At 37.8% G+C, this 15,759-nt stretch overlaps 1 protein-coding gene across 5 annotated transcripts in view; it reads right to left on the bottom strand.

Annotated features, from left to right (window-relative positions):
- Positions 1-15,756, bottom strand: part of VWA3A (von Willebrand factor A domain containing 3A) — a 29,267-nt gene extending 13,511 nt beyond the window's left edge. Inside the window, exons 1-21 of one of the 5 annotated variants that reach the window (XM_025155272.3) lie at positions 15,587-15,756; positions 15,132-15,213; positions 14,383-14,503; positions 13,464-13,588; positions 13,311-13,385; positions 12,540-12,594; positions 11,765-11,863; positions 10,876-10,982; positions 10,484-10,609; positions 9,989-10,097; positions 8,753-8,818; positions 8,164-8,289; positions 6,582-6,720; positions 6,389-6,492; positions 6,034-6,114; positions 4,098-4,192; positions 3,558-3,677; positions 2,602-2,676; positions 1,741-1,885; positions 581-779; positions 124-194 (exon numbers count right to left, since the gene is read on the bottom strand). In XM_025155272.3, coding sequence (XP_025011040.2) covers positions 124-194; positions 581-779; positions 1,741-1,885; positions 2,602-2,676; positions 3,558-3,677; positions 4,098-4,192; positions 6,034-6,114; positions 6,389-6,492; positions 6,582-6,720; positions 8,164-8,289; positions 8,753-8,818; positions 9,989-10,097; positions 10,484-10,609; positions 10,876-10,982; positions 11,765-11,863; positions 12,540-12,594; positions 13,311-13,385; positions 13,464-13,588; positions 14,383-14,448 — 1,983 coding nt within the window. In that variant the 5' untranslated portion in view covers positions 14,449-14,503; positions 15,132-15,213; positions 15,587-15,756. Of the gene's footprint in view, positions 1-123; positions 195-580; positions 780-1,740; positions 1,886-2,601; positions 2,677-3,557; positions 3,678-4,097; positions 4,193-6,033; positions 6,115-6,388; positions 6,493-6,581; positions 6,721-8,163; positions 8,290-8,752; positions 8,819-9,988; positions 10,098-10,483; positions 10,610-10,875; positions 10,983-11,764; positions 11,864-12,539; positions 12,595-13,310; positions 13,386-13,463; positions 13,589-14,382; positions 14,504-15,131; positions 15,214-15,370; positions 15,556-15,586 lie in introns of those variants that run through there. The other 4 variants (XM_040647896.2, XM_025155273.3, XM_015294549.4 and 1 more) reach the window with 4 other exon arrangements.
- Positions 15,757-15,759: the final 3 nt, after the last annotated feature.

Here is a 15,759-nt window from a genome sequence, read left to right as displayed (position 1 = left end):
TTTTCCTCCCTGTCTTACAAGGAATTTCATGTTGTCCAATTTTCTGCACTGCCAGCTGAACAAATACTGTTCAATTTTTTTCTGAAGAAAAGCATAATTTAAAAAGATACATGTAATTCATACCTTTTGGGAGTAGTTCTTTGCTTTTTCCATTTCAGATACAATAACAGTGATATCATCACTTTCAAAAATACCTGATAAGCAAATATATGCCAATCAGTATTTTTAAGTGTACAGAAAAGTGTAGAGTATGTCAACAACAACAACAACAAAAAAGCCTTCTGTTTCCCATTTGATAGGCTGTCTTTGCCTACTACACTAGCAAATAAATTTTAACTGTGTATCTTTAAAATACCTAGCAGGAAACAGTGAGTTTTAATAGAAAAACTCAAATTAATGCTGTATTACAATGCTCCTTAAGATAACCAAAAGCCTTAATTAAACTAAGACCTCTGTTCCTATCTCAGTGCTAGTGTAACATTATTGTAACCTAAAAACTAAACTTGAGGTAAAAAATGCAATAATACATACTACTTAATGAATCATCAGGAACTAAGCGCTGACTCTCCTTTTCACATACCTGCTTCTCCAAACCAATGGAATCTCCCATTGGCAGCCTGTACTATTTCTTTAAAAGCAATGGCAGTTTCTGTTGGGGTAGCATAGCGGGCTGGAATAATCCCACAGGAGTCAGCATCCTCCATTACGCTGAACAGACAGACATGAAGATGCAAATCAAAACCTCTGCAAGCCTCAGCCACATAGGCACTGACTGTGTGCTACAAGGCAAAAATAAGTTAAAAAATCAGAAGTCTCTCTGTATCATGGATGAGTTTCCAGCATCTCCAGTTTTTCCTGAATTGATGAGCAAGCACTCTTAACCTGCATAATTCAACACAGGACTATAACCTGAATAGCTGAATGCCTCCTCAACTAACGCATGTATTCCAAACCTACTGCCTTTGTTATTACTAGTGGCAATGCCGCAGCCTACAAGTGAGGTGGAGGCAGTTATGAGAATCAAAAGCACAAGGTCATGGACTTCAAGCTGGCCATGCACTGTTGCAAAGAAGTAGGGATGAAAATAATTCATTTGGATTTTTTGTATGCATCATTCTCTTCCATGTTTTCTACATCAGTTCTTAATGATTTCTTAGATTTGTGCAGAATTTCCAGTTTAGCAAGATAGACAAGACAGACCTATAGTAAACGCACGGTTACTCCAATTGGATTACTGCATCTTCAGACATTCTAGGCAATGGAAGTGGCTTAACAGCCACAGAGCACGTGCACTACAAAAATATACCCAAGCAGTGGATTACTGTTACTAAAAATAGGTGCTGTTTCTATAGAGTGTACTATGAAGTTTCACTGCACAATTATCTGTGGCTTTGATCCCATAAAGAAATGATACAATGTGAGGAGTCTGAGTGGGTTTCTTCACATTCAGAAATATGTAGTACAATGATGGCCAAAGTTGGAGTGAGCGAAAGATCTTAAAAATACTACTAGAGAATTTCCCGATTTGTGCACTATTAATTACAACCTCCAACACACAGTGATTGCAGAAACAAAAATCTGAGATTCTGACATTTGTACAGTCATAGATATGTAATGGAGAAGTATTCTCCCAACACATTATGAAAAACAGCCAAAAAGAAAAAAGAGAGAAAAAATAAAGTTGAGATTAACTCTGATGGGAATTTACAGAAGAACTGTAAAAGCTGTAAAGATACTCACCGTTTCCTGATCAGGTATTCCAGTAGTCAGCAGGTAAAGTCCTTGTGATTTGTGTTTATCCTTTTCTTTGAAGTCAACTTCCACAGCTCTTCTGAGAGCACTCATGAAATTCCTACTCCCACTGCACTGCAACCTCAAAACCCACCTGAGAAGTTTACATTTCAAGGAGTGAATTGAGCAAAGCTTTTGTTTCTGCTTAAAGCAGTAAGAGAACTCTGAATCTTCAATAACACTGCTCTGGGATCTATAGTTTTTTGACCACAGCCATCGAAACTAGATCATACAAGGATTCAAAACATTTGTTCTAGTTTCTGTATTTCCACCATAGCAAACTACTTTTTAAGGTAAGTTTCAGAGCACAGAGGTGAAAGAATTTCCCCTTAATTTTATGTGGAAAAGCTGTAATAGCAGAACTAACAGGAATAAAAGAAAACTACAGAGGTATAATATACTGAGGTATAATATACTGAGGGTATAACTCCACGAAGAGGAACATGAAATTTAGTTTCAGTGTATATGGGGAAAAACAGTTTACCTTCCAGATCTCAGCTGAAGTAACTTTAAATTCTTTATGTTATCTGTGCATTTCTTAAAAACTTCTGTATTTGTGTATATACATACTCTATTACATACGAAATACAAAGACACTAGGACATACTGAACTTTATGACAGTTTTCACTACAAACCATCCATAAAAATCACCATAGAACAGTTCATGGCAAAGTATTTTTGTGATATTATAAACTTGAGAATTGTCTAAACTGTTGAGAATGCTGATTCATTTTATTTCTTTGTTATATCTGTTTTACAGTATCTATGCTCACTGAATTCCTAGGTATGGGAAAGGAATTTGATCCTACCTCCAAGCTTTTTGTAAGTTTTCTGGCTGTGAAGGAACCAGCTCCAGCTGCCAAGGCACAATGTGGCTCCCAAATCTTTTAGAGAAAGATAACAGCAATTAATTCCCACATTGTGCTTTAAAACAAACAAAAGAACTAACAGCATTATCTGACAATAAATCTGTCTTAGGGTATTACACAGGTAAAATTGTTATCTATTTCCTGTTTCACACCATTTAGTTATTCACATTTATCCATCACTCAGGGGTAGTCATATTTTCAAAGCAGTGGGCCAGATTCCATTTTTTTTTTTCTTGAATAGGATGCTAAATGAGCCAGTAAAAGCTCAGCAGAGGTAAGGCAGGATTGCAATTGAAACAAAACAACAGACAAACAACACACTCCCCAAGCCAATAACCCTGAGACGCTGCCTGCATTCATTCATGTTATGAAGTAAGGGTTCCGTTCTCCCATCAATTTTGGAACTCCGTAAGTTGTTGCCTCTCTTTTTTACCTGTCAGTCAGATATCTGCCCAGCTGCTGTGTCATATGTTTCTGACTAGCAGTGTGAGTACAGAAGTTAAAGAAGAATTAAACATTAAAGAAGTACTGGAGTCACTGTAAAATTTAAAGTGCATTCTCAGTAGTGCTGAGACACCTCCAAAACCTTCTTCTAGTAAAAGTTTCTGCCATGTGAACTCACACTGTTATGAACGACACAAGAAAAGAATTTGATCCAACCAGTTTCAGCCAGTCCAAAACAGAACAATCATTTTAATTACTGATTTAGTTTCTATACATCCGATCCATATATTTAGCAAGCAGTTTTGTCAGTGCTACTCCTGCAATTACTTCATCATAAAATGTGAAATACAAGTAAAATTCTAAACTATCCCCATTGGTAACGACAGTCTATCAGCATACTTCTTTCACTGCAAAGTTACATTTATTTTAAAACAACTGTAAGTACTGCTTACGCTATAATATTGAAGCAATCCTTATTTGACATTTGTTCCTCAAGTAGAAGTCGCAAAGAATGTTGGATATGGATGATGCACATAGAGTTTGTCACTGATATGTCAACAAGTATAACCACCCTATAGAAGAAACATGTTATTCGTAAAAAAAAAAATTATTTAATTATCATCTTCACTGCATTCTTGAGCTCACCAAAGAAAACATCTAGCTGCGTATAAAAATGTATGAACATTTATCTGAAACTTCATATTCAATGTTTGTAAGCAAGACAATAAGAGCAATTATGCAACTGAAGTTGCTAAAGACAAAGTTTTTTGTAGACTGATAAGAACTGTAAATTTACTAGATTAGTAAACAAATGAATATCAGTATCTGTTGTCAAAAGTGGATTGCTTGCACTGGTCCTATCTGCAACTGTTGTCTCTACATCTGACTGTTTTCTGCCCTGTGTTCCTTAGTGTTCATTTACACATAAAGCAGGGGTTGACAAATTAAAATCATCACCAGTACACAAAACCAGGACTGTCGGAATACAATACCTCCTCTCACAAACACTTCCCCAGATCCTTCTGCTAGCAACAGACAGCCAGTTAATTCGTTTCTCATAGATTCTTACCATTTTAGCAAGGAGTTTCTGTGGATAAAATATAGAAAATTTAAGATAAAAAATAAAAATATTCAAGTAAATATTTCATAGTCAAACACTTAATCCAGAAGTAACATGACAGTGGTGACAAATAGTAATGACTCTTATTCATTTTAAGATAGCAGAGTACAATCCATGAGATAAACATAAAACGACAAAGCCCAACATAGGGTCTAAAATATTCTCTTCATCTTCACTTTCTTAGCATGATTAAAAATAGCGGCCAGAAAAAAATAAAACAACCAACCTCTTTCAGGCAACATTTGTAATAAAATATAAAACTTAAAATATTTTCAAACACATATTTTTTTTAACACCATATTGATTTGAAGACATTAAGGTCCTTTGTCCAAACTCTACAGAATTTGACCTTTGTGAACATATGTATGCATTACCCATGTGAGGACAAATCAAGGTAGAAAAGAGGCATGGAACCCAGAAAGAAACTATAAGGTATACTACCAGAGACTTTCCTTGTGCCATTGCAATTTAGACACTGCTTTACCCAAAAGGAAACTACCTTACTCTGCACCTTTCTTATTTATCACCATCTTTCTATTTCTAGCGTGGGACAGTACATAGCTGGATGCTTTCCTACTTCTTGTCTTGTTAAATTGTCTTCATTGACCCTTTCAGTCTTACAAGGCAAATACTGCATTGCTTGCTATGGAAATCATTGTGATCCCTTAAAGGGATTAAGGCATTAAAGACTATTGAGAAACTGTTTAAAGACACAGTTGTAGACTGGAAGGCAAGGAGTAGGAATTGTATAAGTATTGCCCAGATTTGTCAAAATAAATGTGGCAATTAGTACCATCAGATAAATCAGCTTTATTGGCTGAACCCTATCCAGCTTTCCAGGCCTACACGACGGGGTGTGCTCAACATTCTTATACTCTTTCATAAAAGTAGTTTCCCACTAATTTCCTGCTAACAAATAGCATAACAAGGCTTTGTGATTGCAGCATTTTGCCCCAGGTTAAGGACAGTTCTTGTCTTGTCCATACTGAAAGATGTGAAATTCTAGATCTGAAAGCATTGTGAGCCTCTGCTCATCAAATCACGTTGCACAATCCTCCTGTTTTTCCCAGGATTCAAATCCCTCCACCATATTTCACCGCTGACATTAAACTGCAGAACCAAAGCTGTGGCATTCACTGCCCACACATACCCAGCAGTGCCAGAAGACAGTAGCTGCTCCTCCTAGCACATTCACTTTGGAAGAAGAAAGAAAAAAACTCCATACAAGCTGTCACTAGAAGGATTTAGCTGATGTTGTGGTTTCCCAAGAATCAGGTGGCATCTTCTGCAGTGTGCCTGTCACACATTGTCTACATTCTCCTCATAGGAGGCACAACTGCCAAAGGTGTATTCATCAAACACGCAAAATAATTTTTGCTAATAGAGACCAAGTCTCTGCAGAGACAAGTGCAGTTCAGTATTCAACTAATTCAAATGATGTCATTTGCAGCAGCATGCTGTCACAATTTTCAGAATTCATTCTAAGTAGAAAGAATAGTTGAGCATATGCTAAAACATTAACTACAAATGCCGAACTTGCACATACTACTGATACCTTACTGTAAAGAAGTATGAGAGCCTTCTATAAAGAACTTGGAAATAAGTTCTGCTTTCCAGCGCTGAAAATGCTGAAAACACACCTAAATCATTTTCCCTCAACACTCATATTAAGAAATATAAATTGCCCAGGTGCATGGTAAGAGCGTTAGGGGAACACAGTAAAGGCTAAAATGTTGCTCTTGCAATTAATGCGGAAAACTTAGATGGTAATTGACCCTGATAAGGTTGTGACCCTACAAAAAACCCACCTGATACTTGTATAATATTGGCAGGTCAACGTGAATATTTTTCACAGTTCCATCATGCCATTCAAACTGCATCATAGCTTTCTAGAAGGATAAATAACACAGTTATGTGCTTACAGAAGCATATATAAGCTACAAGAGCATGGAATTCCTTCCTGAATTATTCTTAAGAATAATGTTTCTGATCTGAATCCACAACTCAAATTTCAGTCAAAACCCACAGAACATCATTATCTCATAAAGCACCAATTTTAATTAGAAAAAGTAGCAGTAGAAAGAAATACAGACAAACAAAAAAAACCAAACCAAACAAACAAAAAACCCAACAAGAGAAAAGGAACAGGTCCCCCTCACTTGCCTCGTGTAGAGTTGATGATACTGTTTTTTGAAGAATGGGTACAAATTCTTCCACAGGAGAAAAAGCATTGGGAGCCAAAACTTGATAAAGGTTTAACTTCCTAGCTATTTCAAGGAACAAAAAAATTAAATAAAACATATTCTCTATCTTCAATTCCTATTTCATATCTGTTGTGCTTTTCCTTCTGTGCTACCTTTCAATCCATTTGTCTTTAACCAGTCTGTTGAAGTTCTGGCCAGGAAATGTGGTGTTTGAATAATTAATGGTCCTTCGTGCTTTGGAGGCTTTGGTAGGAAGCAAGGAATTGCTGCATTTGCAACTTCTGTGGAAACCTACAATGGATTTTAAGAAAACGTCTTGCAAGTTTTTGCATATTTTCACTCCCTCACACTCAATCTAAACATTCAGCATAAAATGTTAGTTTTACTTAGTTTTACTAAGTGCTGAGATCGCAGTAATTAGAATACTTCAAAAACAGCTACCACTGGTCCTCCCAGAAATAGATTTTGTCAGACAGCGTTCCATTAACTTCACTCCATTAGCCACAATGCAGAAATCCACAGGGAAAATGAAAACATCGTATTTGTACATGGGAAAACAGGTATTTTGCTAAAAAAGGTAGGAAAACCATCAGCACTACACACAAACCACAGCTTGAATTCTCCATTTCCTACCTGTACTGATCCCAAAATCAAAATGAAACACATTCTCCATTCATTCACAACAATGCAAACAAGTCAGCAAACTCCTACGGGACATTAGAACTCTTTTACTTACAAAAAATGTGTAAGAGACCTATTTTTTATAAATGAATGGAAACCTGTGGAGACACCTTTTCATACAAAAGATTTAATTAATACGACTCTGAAATGACATGCTTTTACTTAGGGATATAGGACAGTCAGCATTTTTTCAGGGTGACTTCTGCTTCCTATGTAGTCTGTATGGTTCTTAATATTTATGAGGTTGGACAAGAGGAAAAAAAAAGTCTGTATTACTACTAAATACACACAACAGAGAGGATGAGGAGAAACAGAGCTAGAAATGCTATTCATAGACGACCATTTTACCTCTAGTCTGGAATGTCTCAGGTCAGATAACCAGATGTGCAAAGACACCTGATGGAAAATTTCACTGCCATTTCAAAAGCAATCTTGTCCACTTCACACAACTGCCTACAGTAGTTGTGCAGAGAACAGACTATTTTGTTAATACAAAAGTTCCTCCAGAGCCACAGATTTGTAGAACAGCACTGACAAATTTTGAGCATGAAAGATGGGCAATTATAGGTGAACTCAGCAAATTTCAAAGTTTCTAGGCTCCAGGAAACTACAAAAGAGATGACAGTACGGCAAAAGAGGGAGATGTATTTCCATTTCTGACTATCTGCACAGGGTGAAAGAAAGATATGAGTAAATAATCTCTCTATCAGGCCAAAGTAGAACTAGAATTTCTCCAAACACTACACAAAAAGAGGAAAAATTAACAGGAGATGCATTTACTTTCTCATCCAAATTTCATCAAGAGCGCTTAGAATTTATTTTCTTGGAGAAAAGACATTTTGGAGAACATCTAGTAAAATGTCTCCTTTGCTGATTTTGGCCTTACTTTGCTGTTACAACAGATGGCCAATATATAATATTCAGACTTCACTTATCAAAGTACCTGAACAGTCAAATATATTTTTTCATACTGTGAACACTAAGGACTTCTACTCTGATACTTCAAAGTATACGTGGATATATATATATATATATATATATATTTATACTTACATCTGCAATTCCACTAATAAGTGAGACACCAACATGCCTTTGAAAAGTCTGCTTGATACTCCTGAGTAGGTCCTTAGCCTTGTGGGATTCCTGAAGTAGCAGATTAACATCACTACTATCAGAATTCTGTACATATAGAAACAAGAGGGAAAAAAAATTAACTGCTATTCAAACATCAACCAAGGATAGCTTTAATATTTGATGTGTGTGCATCCATACAGAACTGCCTGGTGTGGTAGAATAGAGTGTAAATGTACCTCAGACACTACATACAGAAGTTTATTAAAAATTCATTATTTTTTTACTATTTTGAATCAGTCTACAATAAACTCATCACTACTTTCATCCTAATCGTCAGCTTTGAGTCACTGAGAATTATTTGCAAAACTTACTGCACTTTTTAGGAAAATATTTTCAGTTGCAGAAACAATAAACACAGGTCAACTCGCCACATCCTCAGCAGTTCTGTGACCAATGCATTCAGAAACAGGCATTGCCATAAACTTCTGCTCAGATGATAAGCAGTTTGTCTTCTAAAAGTGAAGAATCACCAAACATAGGAGAGAAAAGTCATTTGCCTGTCACCTACCTCCCCCTTTGAAGTGTAGCAATGATAACAGCCACTGACAACTTCTGCAAGGTTTTTTACAGTTGCCTACAAATTTAAATAGGAAGATAAAGAATTACTTTGGTTTGGTAATCACTGTTGTTAACATGGGTTGTTAGTATTCAATTCTTAATTACAGACAGATAAAGAATCTTTAAGGTACATGTAGAGCAAGCCAAAGAGATTACAGGATATTTTCATTGCTTTCTTGCAACTCCTATTTTAAGTGCATATTCTAAATCTCAGTAAAGTCATTTACAAAATAGGTAACAAGGGACAACTTCATTCACTGTGTTCATTCACAGGTTTCTTCACTGTGGCAAAATGCCAGCTACTTCCTCTGCAGGCAGGCTTGTGCTAGTCAAAGGTGTATCACTGAAATCTACTGAAGTCTTTCTGCTGCCCACATTTCCTTCTTAAAGCCTATGCTGCTTTTTTCACCTCTCCCATTTCCTTCTCTCCTACAAGCTGCCTCTGCAATGCTTTTTACCATAACTTCAATATTCTTATTGCACCCAACCATCTCTTCAAAATAGGATCTCAGCCATGTCCTCTCTGACAGCAAAGTCACTATATGTATCAGTGATAAGCTTAAACAAGCAATCAACGCCTAAAACCAAGTTTCTGTGCAGAAGCTAATTGGAAGTAATTGCTTATCCTTCTTCCCTCCTCTTCCTTCAGGCCATCACGCCCAAAACACTGCTCTTGATCAACACTGCAATTTGAGCAGGGCTGCTAGGTCTCGTACTGGTGCTATTCCCTACATAATTATTCCTATCCCAGAGACTTGTGTGCCCCTTTGACCTCACTCCCAAGTTCCTATCTCTCTCCTGAGACCACTCGCCATGCCCACTTACCCTCACTCCAATACTGTCTATCTCAAGTCTCCCATTTCTGTTTCCACTTGTAGAAGAGCTCACAGGATGGTTATCTGGAAATAATCACTGCCCCTCAGCTGCCAAAACAGCACCAGCGAGAGACTGCACAAATACATTTGGTTGCCACTTCTGGCTTTGGTATGAATTAAAATGGAGAAACAGATGCTCCAAACAAGTTATTTCATGTGTACAAAACTCCTCTGAGGAAAATACAGATCTAGATCAAGAACTCTTTAACAGGTAGTTAAGCACCTTCACAAGTGTATGAGAGAAGACATTGCAGCTGAATAGGAAATAAATGACAGGAGACTTAAGGAAGTGAGTATTGAAAGTTACTTACAATAGCAGCAGGACTGCCACAATCATATGTAACAGCATGAACCAGAAGTTTTCTCCCCAGCATACATTGCTGAGCATAGTCTGCCAGTATTTCCAAAGACTGATCAGGGCTGATTTCAATAAGTAAGTAAACATGGAAAAGAGAAAGAAAAATATCTTAGCGATGGCAGTAAGCAAATGAGGGAAAAAAGGTCATACTGAAGAAGACAGAAAACATTAAATGAGAAAGAAATAACAAATCATGGGAATTAAATCCAATCATTTAGCATAATTTTACCTCCTCTCCCTCTTTCAACAATTACTGAGTTACTACTTCTGGTGTTTGATTCTGCTCAGAAATGATAATAAAAGCACTGCAATTCTGTTTTGGTTCACAATGACTGGTGGATGAAATGAGCTCTAAGTAGCCCATTACTATTTTTGTAACAAGTTCAGCTTCTTGTACCAATTCTGTATCCAAGTTAAAGTTGGTTGTTAGAACAGGTAATGGACTTACCAGCTTTGCATTATAATCACCAGAGAATTGAGCTCTTTCATTGTAAGGACATGTTTTAAGGCTTTCAGCAAATTGCAGCCCCTTGCAGGTGCCAGCTGCTGTACCCACTGTCTTGCTTCACCTAGCCTAGGGGAAAAAAAGGAACACGTGCACTCTGTGTGCAGGTGCTGAATAAAATAGACCATGAAGATTACTGCAAGGCACAGGGGCTGCTAAGTCATTTTATGCATGAACAATCACCATGAAATCACTGGCCACGCTCAATTCTTCTTTTTCTCTCTTAGAAATTACTACAGGCACCAGATGAAGAACACTAATTATTATCTCCAGATTGCTCTAATTAAATGGAGCCCTGGTCTGAAATACCTTCACAGAGAAACTAACTTACTTACACATGAACACCAACGTTTCTTGGACTCTCCCACAGAGGTGAAATTTCTGTACCAAATGAGAGGCAGTACAATTGCTTCTTATAACACAGCTGTTCGTCTATTAAGAACTAATTAATAGAAAGTCTGTTAATACATCGCTATCCATGCTGCTACTAGTAGAGTTACTATATAAAAGAACAAAGCCAGAAATTTGCTAAAAATAGTTGACAGCAATGTTTTCAGCTACCACAGAGAAACGCTTCCAAAACAAGTCACACAAGTATTTGCTGAGGAGTACTGAGACAAGACAGGTAAACTTACAATAATCATGTCAGTTTGTTAATAGAGACATGGAATATTTTTCTTCTCTTCAGTTGATGTGCACACAAAACAGAACATACTGTTCTACAAAGGGCATATTTGTTCACCAAGTAATTACTAAAATTTTCAATATATATTCATGGATTTGGTTAAACAACAGGTTAGGCTAAGCCAAACAGACTAACTGAAACCTGAATTTTCTTTTCAGTTGTTTTATTTAAAATGCACAAATGAGGAATTTGAATAATACCAAGCCATTTGAAATAATGCCTGAATGCAGGAAATGAAACTGTACTCTATATATGGCTTGGTTCTAGCTCCTACGTTGCTTCTGTTAGGCAAGTTTAGAATCAAAGAGAATGCTGGTACAAGCGTTGAGAAACTTGCTGTTATTACTATGGTAGGTTACAGTAGTTTATTTGGATCTAGACAAAGATTATAATTTCAAAGTCATTTAAAGAATATTTTTCTACAATAGAAAACTTTCTCTTTATTGCACACTATGAACTCAAGAGGATTTTCCCTCCCCTTAGCTCTGAGTCTTGATTAACATGTTACAGTAGCCAAAGTCTGCTCTATTATTACTTACCAAAAGATCTTTCTGAAAACCCTCTAGTCTAGGTCTGTCACTCAGACCAGACACATCAACCACAAGTCCAACTTTGGTTCCTTTTACAAGGCCAAACACCTTAAAAAAAGAAGGTACTGTAAATATTAAGCTTATGTAAAGTTTAAAAATGTTTCTGTATATTCTACACAATAGCATGTTAAATGCAGGTGTCACAAATTTATTTTCACTTTAAGCTTTCAAGCATAAAGATGAGACAGTGACAGACAAGAAAACAAAAGGGTACTAATGTCTCCTGTTTCTCCTTATCAGTAAGTCACACTGCTTCCCTTCCAAGACTGTGAATCATTTGGGACAATAAGAAATAACTTTGGGCATAGCATCTCTTTCAGGTTAAATCAAGAAGCTAGATTTTGGGATGCATCTTGTTTCCCTGTCCCACCAGAGACAGAGTTATGTCCCTTTCCCATTGCTGGCCATGGGCACTGCGAGGCACAGCGACTGATGAAGCAGTTGTGGCAGAGGGCACACAACTATGGCAGCTGAGTTCCAGCCAAAAGTTAAGCTTGGCTTTGTCTGCTCCTCTTTAAGGGTTCTGGGAGGGCCCCATTAAAACTGCTAAGAGAAATAAAAAGACAACACCTAGAAAGCAAAAAACCCAGATACCAATGTAAGAGCAAGAAAAACAATTTTTCTTCCTTCTGAACCCCTCTTCTCACTAGTACTCAAAGGTTAACTGATTCTTTAATACTGTATAGAGTTCTCCTCTAAACACATACTGAAAAGTTCAAGTTACCTTTCTGCTGTCCTTCAACAGCCACTGAATTCGTTGCTGATAAAGTTCAATCACCCTGACAAAAGCCAGAGCACAGCTTTAGATAAGGCATTCTTTTGCATGTAATCAACAACTTGCCTTCATCATGTCAAATCACCTTTTAAAAGTACTGTTTTCAGTGTTCTCATAGAACCAGCAATTACAGGGCTACCAATTTTAATACTTCTTCTCCCAGAGGTGTTTAACTGACTAGAGATGGAGCTAGCTGAAAAACCAGATCACTGACATGTTTTCTCATTAGTTTCTGGCTTATTCAAGTGAGAAGAAGGAGAGGGATATTTGCAGTGTGTTTGCATGAAGCACCAGGCAGAACTAAGTTAGTTCATCACACAGATCTTATTGACAGGAGACGCATTTAAAACCATCAAACCATCTGTTCAATTGATAAAGGTACTCATGAAATACAACCCTGTGACTGGAAGGCAGCACGCTCACAGGATTTACAGACTGATTTTAAACACGTGAATTTTAAAATATATATGAACTGAGGCAAAACAAAGTACTTGTTTTCCCCAAACATTGTTCTATGTTAACCAAATTATTTTTATCACCTACTGCATAGTTTTTACAACTTGGAGAATAGAAAGTTCTCATCAGCACTACAAAGTGAGAAAAAACTTTTGCCTTTTCAAAACAATCAAAGCTACTTCTATTTTAAACCACATCTGACAGTCTGGTTGGATGGCAGAGGTACAGTTGTGCATCAAAACCATGAAGAGGATGAAGACTTACTCAGAAACTCTGGCCTCAAAACTGGTAACAGCCTCTTCTGCCAACTCTATCTCCTCAACACCACTTCTTGAATCCCTGGAACACTACATGCAATTAACATCAGGGAGGGACACAGATCAGGACTAATTAAAGGAAGTGCAACATCGTACTCACAAAATAATAGTGCCTTCATTCACCAGATGCTCTAATGTTAATTGCAAGGATTCTAAACTGTAGCTTCTTAGCCATTCTTCTGTGCTTTGCACCTTTTTAGACAGTATTTTCTTCATTTCTGTTGTCTATAGATCAATTAAGAAAAGAATATTGTACAAAAAATGAAACGTGTCATTCAAATGGGATAAAAATATAAGGATTGCTGCAGGTAGGCTGTATATAGCGAAGAACAAAATAATTTTAGGCACTGGTATACATCTACATCTGATGACCAGTAAGTTTTAGGACAAGGAATAGTAAAAACGCTCTGCAGTTGAAATAGGTTTACTGCTTTATTTATATGAACTGCACCATAAGAAAAAAAAAGCCTGGAAAATTCTTTATGACCAGCGAGACTGAGTCAACATAGTCCTGAATCACAGAGGTAAAGTATTTTGGATTGAATTTCAGATACAAGGTTAATAGGTTTCACAATACTCCCCAATGAGAGCTAAAGAAGGGGAGGAAGAGCTCCGTTTGGGGAAGGTAGGTAGGAAGACAAGAAACAGTTCTGTAAGAGATATAAAGGTATACACTTGTGATTTACCAGAAAAGAAGAAAAATTAAGCATCTCCAAAACCTGCCTCACAGATTTTGAAAGGGTATATATTGTCTTTGACTTTTCTAAAGAAAAAACACAGTATCAACTTTCAATCTACTTTATCATTTTGTCTGATACATTTACAGACTGATTCATCTTTCCAAAGAAACCCTACCTAGCTTCATGTCTTCTGTGATTTTACCAATCGCATTACCTGTATGCATATGCAAATATACCTATGGAAACAAATCAACTTTTTCAGCTTATTTATTCTACGCTGTGTATTTATAGTGGGTGTTACTTCTCTAGTTGTTCCATTTAGCAGGAAAAATCGCCTACCAGCAGATCCTGTATCTCATTAGCATGCGTAACCAGCAATCCATTATCTGGTTCTAGATCAGACATAGTCTAATCCTGCTGTAATGGGTGGTCACCTTGTGCACTGGATTTGACTGTCACCCTGTAAGACACCAAATTTTATGGGATGACTTTATTATCAATAATATTCCTTCATATAGCCTTTTTAAAGTTCTTCATGTGGGAAATGTTAGGCCCTGGAGCGTGTCCAGAAAAGGGCAATGGAGCTGTGAAGCATTTGGAGCACAAGTCTTATGGGGAGCAGCTGAGGAAAAAGGGATGGTTCAGTGTGGAGGAAGCTCAGGAAGCGAGGACGTTGTGGTGAGGTGGGGGTTGGTCTCTGCTCCCAGGTAACAATGATAGGACAAGAGGGAATGGCCTTAAGTTGCCCAAGGGAGGTTGAGGTTGGATATTAAGAAAAACAACTTCTCTGTAAGAGTGGTGAGTCACCATCCCTGCAGGTGTTCAAGAACTGCAGAGACGTGGCATGGAGGGATGTGGTTTAGTGGGGTGGTGGGGATGGGTTGGGGTTGAACTATAGGATCTTAGCGGTCTTTTTCAATCTTACCCATTCTATGCCTCTATGTTTTATATTTTGTCACTTATTTACATGTTCCATTAGATATATGACAAAAAGCTTTGAAGGGACATGCTACACAGTTACACAAGCTACAATTACTGATTCTGTCCATTCATAAAGTCCAAGCAGGATTTCCTAACGCTGACCTTACCCAATCTTTCCAAGAACTGACCACTGTCCAACAACTGTGCTACCTTCCTGATGCGTATATCCATTACAAGAGTCAAATCAGTCTTAAAAAGAAAGAAAACAAGACACTGTTACAGCAAAATGCTTAATACCTCAAGAACATACAGCATTCCAAAAAGCAATACTTATAAACGATGACTACATGGCATGTAGGACAACAGCAAATCAGAAAGCAGTTTCAACGAGGAGTCAGTTACCCACCTATAGAAAACATTCTGGAAGCAATGTGATGTGGGTTTTTTTGGCAGTTTATTAGTTGTATGTGCAACTGAGAGACCGACGACAAAGCTCAAACAGAGAAAATGGCAGAAGCAACCTCTGGGGCGCAGCAGAGACCCGCGCAGCGCCCCGCCCAACCCCTCACCTCACTGAGGTAGAAACACCTCAGCTTGCCGCGCTGTCCCGCCCCAAACTCACCTCAGCGGGAAACGGCTCTCCAGCTCCTATTCCTCCTCACGTCCCGGCAGCCCGGGTACCGCCACGCCGTAGATAGAACCTCCAGACCCCCACTCAGTACCGCCAGCCCGAGCCACCTCCCGCCCCTCCCCGAGCCGGCCGCGTGCGCGCTGTGTTACGGCGTTGCCGATGGA

The sequence above is a fragment of the Gallus gallus genome, chromosome 14 (assembly GCF_016699485.2).
Source record: "Gallus gallus isolate bGalGal1 chromosome 14, bGalGal1.mat.broiler.GRCg7b, whole genome shotgun sequence".
Taxonomy (NCBI): Eukaryota; Metazoa; Chordata; class Aves; order Galliformes; family Phasianidae; genus Gallus; species Gallus gallus.
The sequence above is the reverse complement of the archived record's forward strand: the minus strand, read 5'-3'. Positions and strand labels throughout refer to the sequence as shown.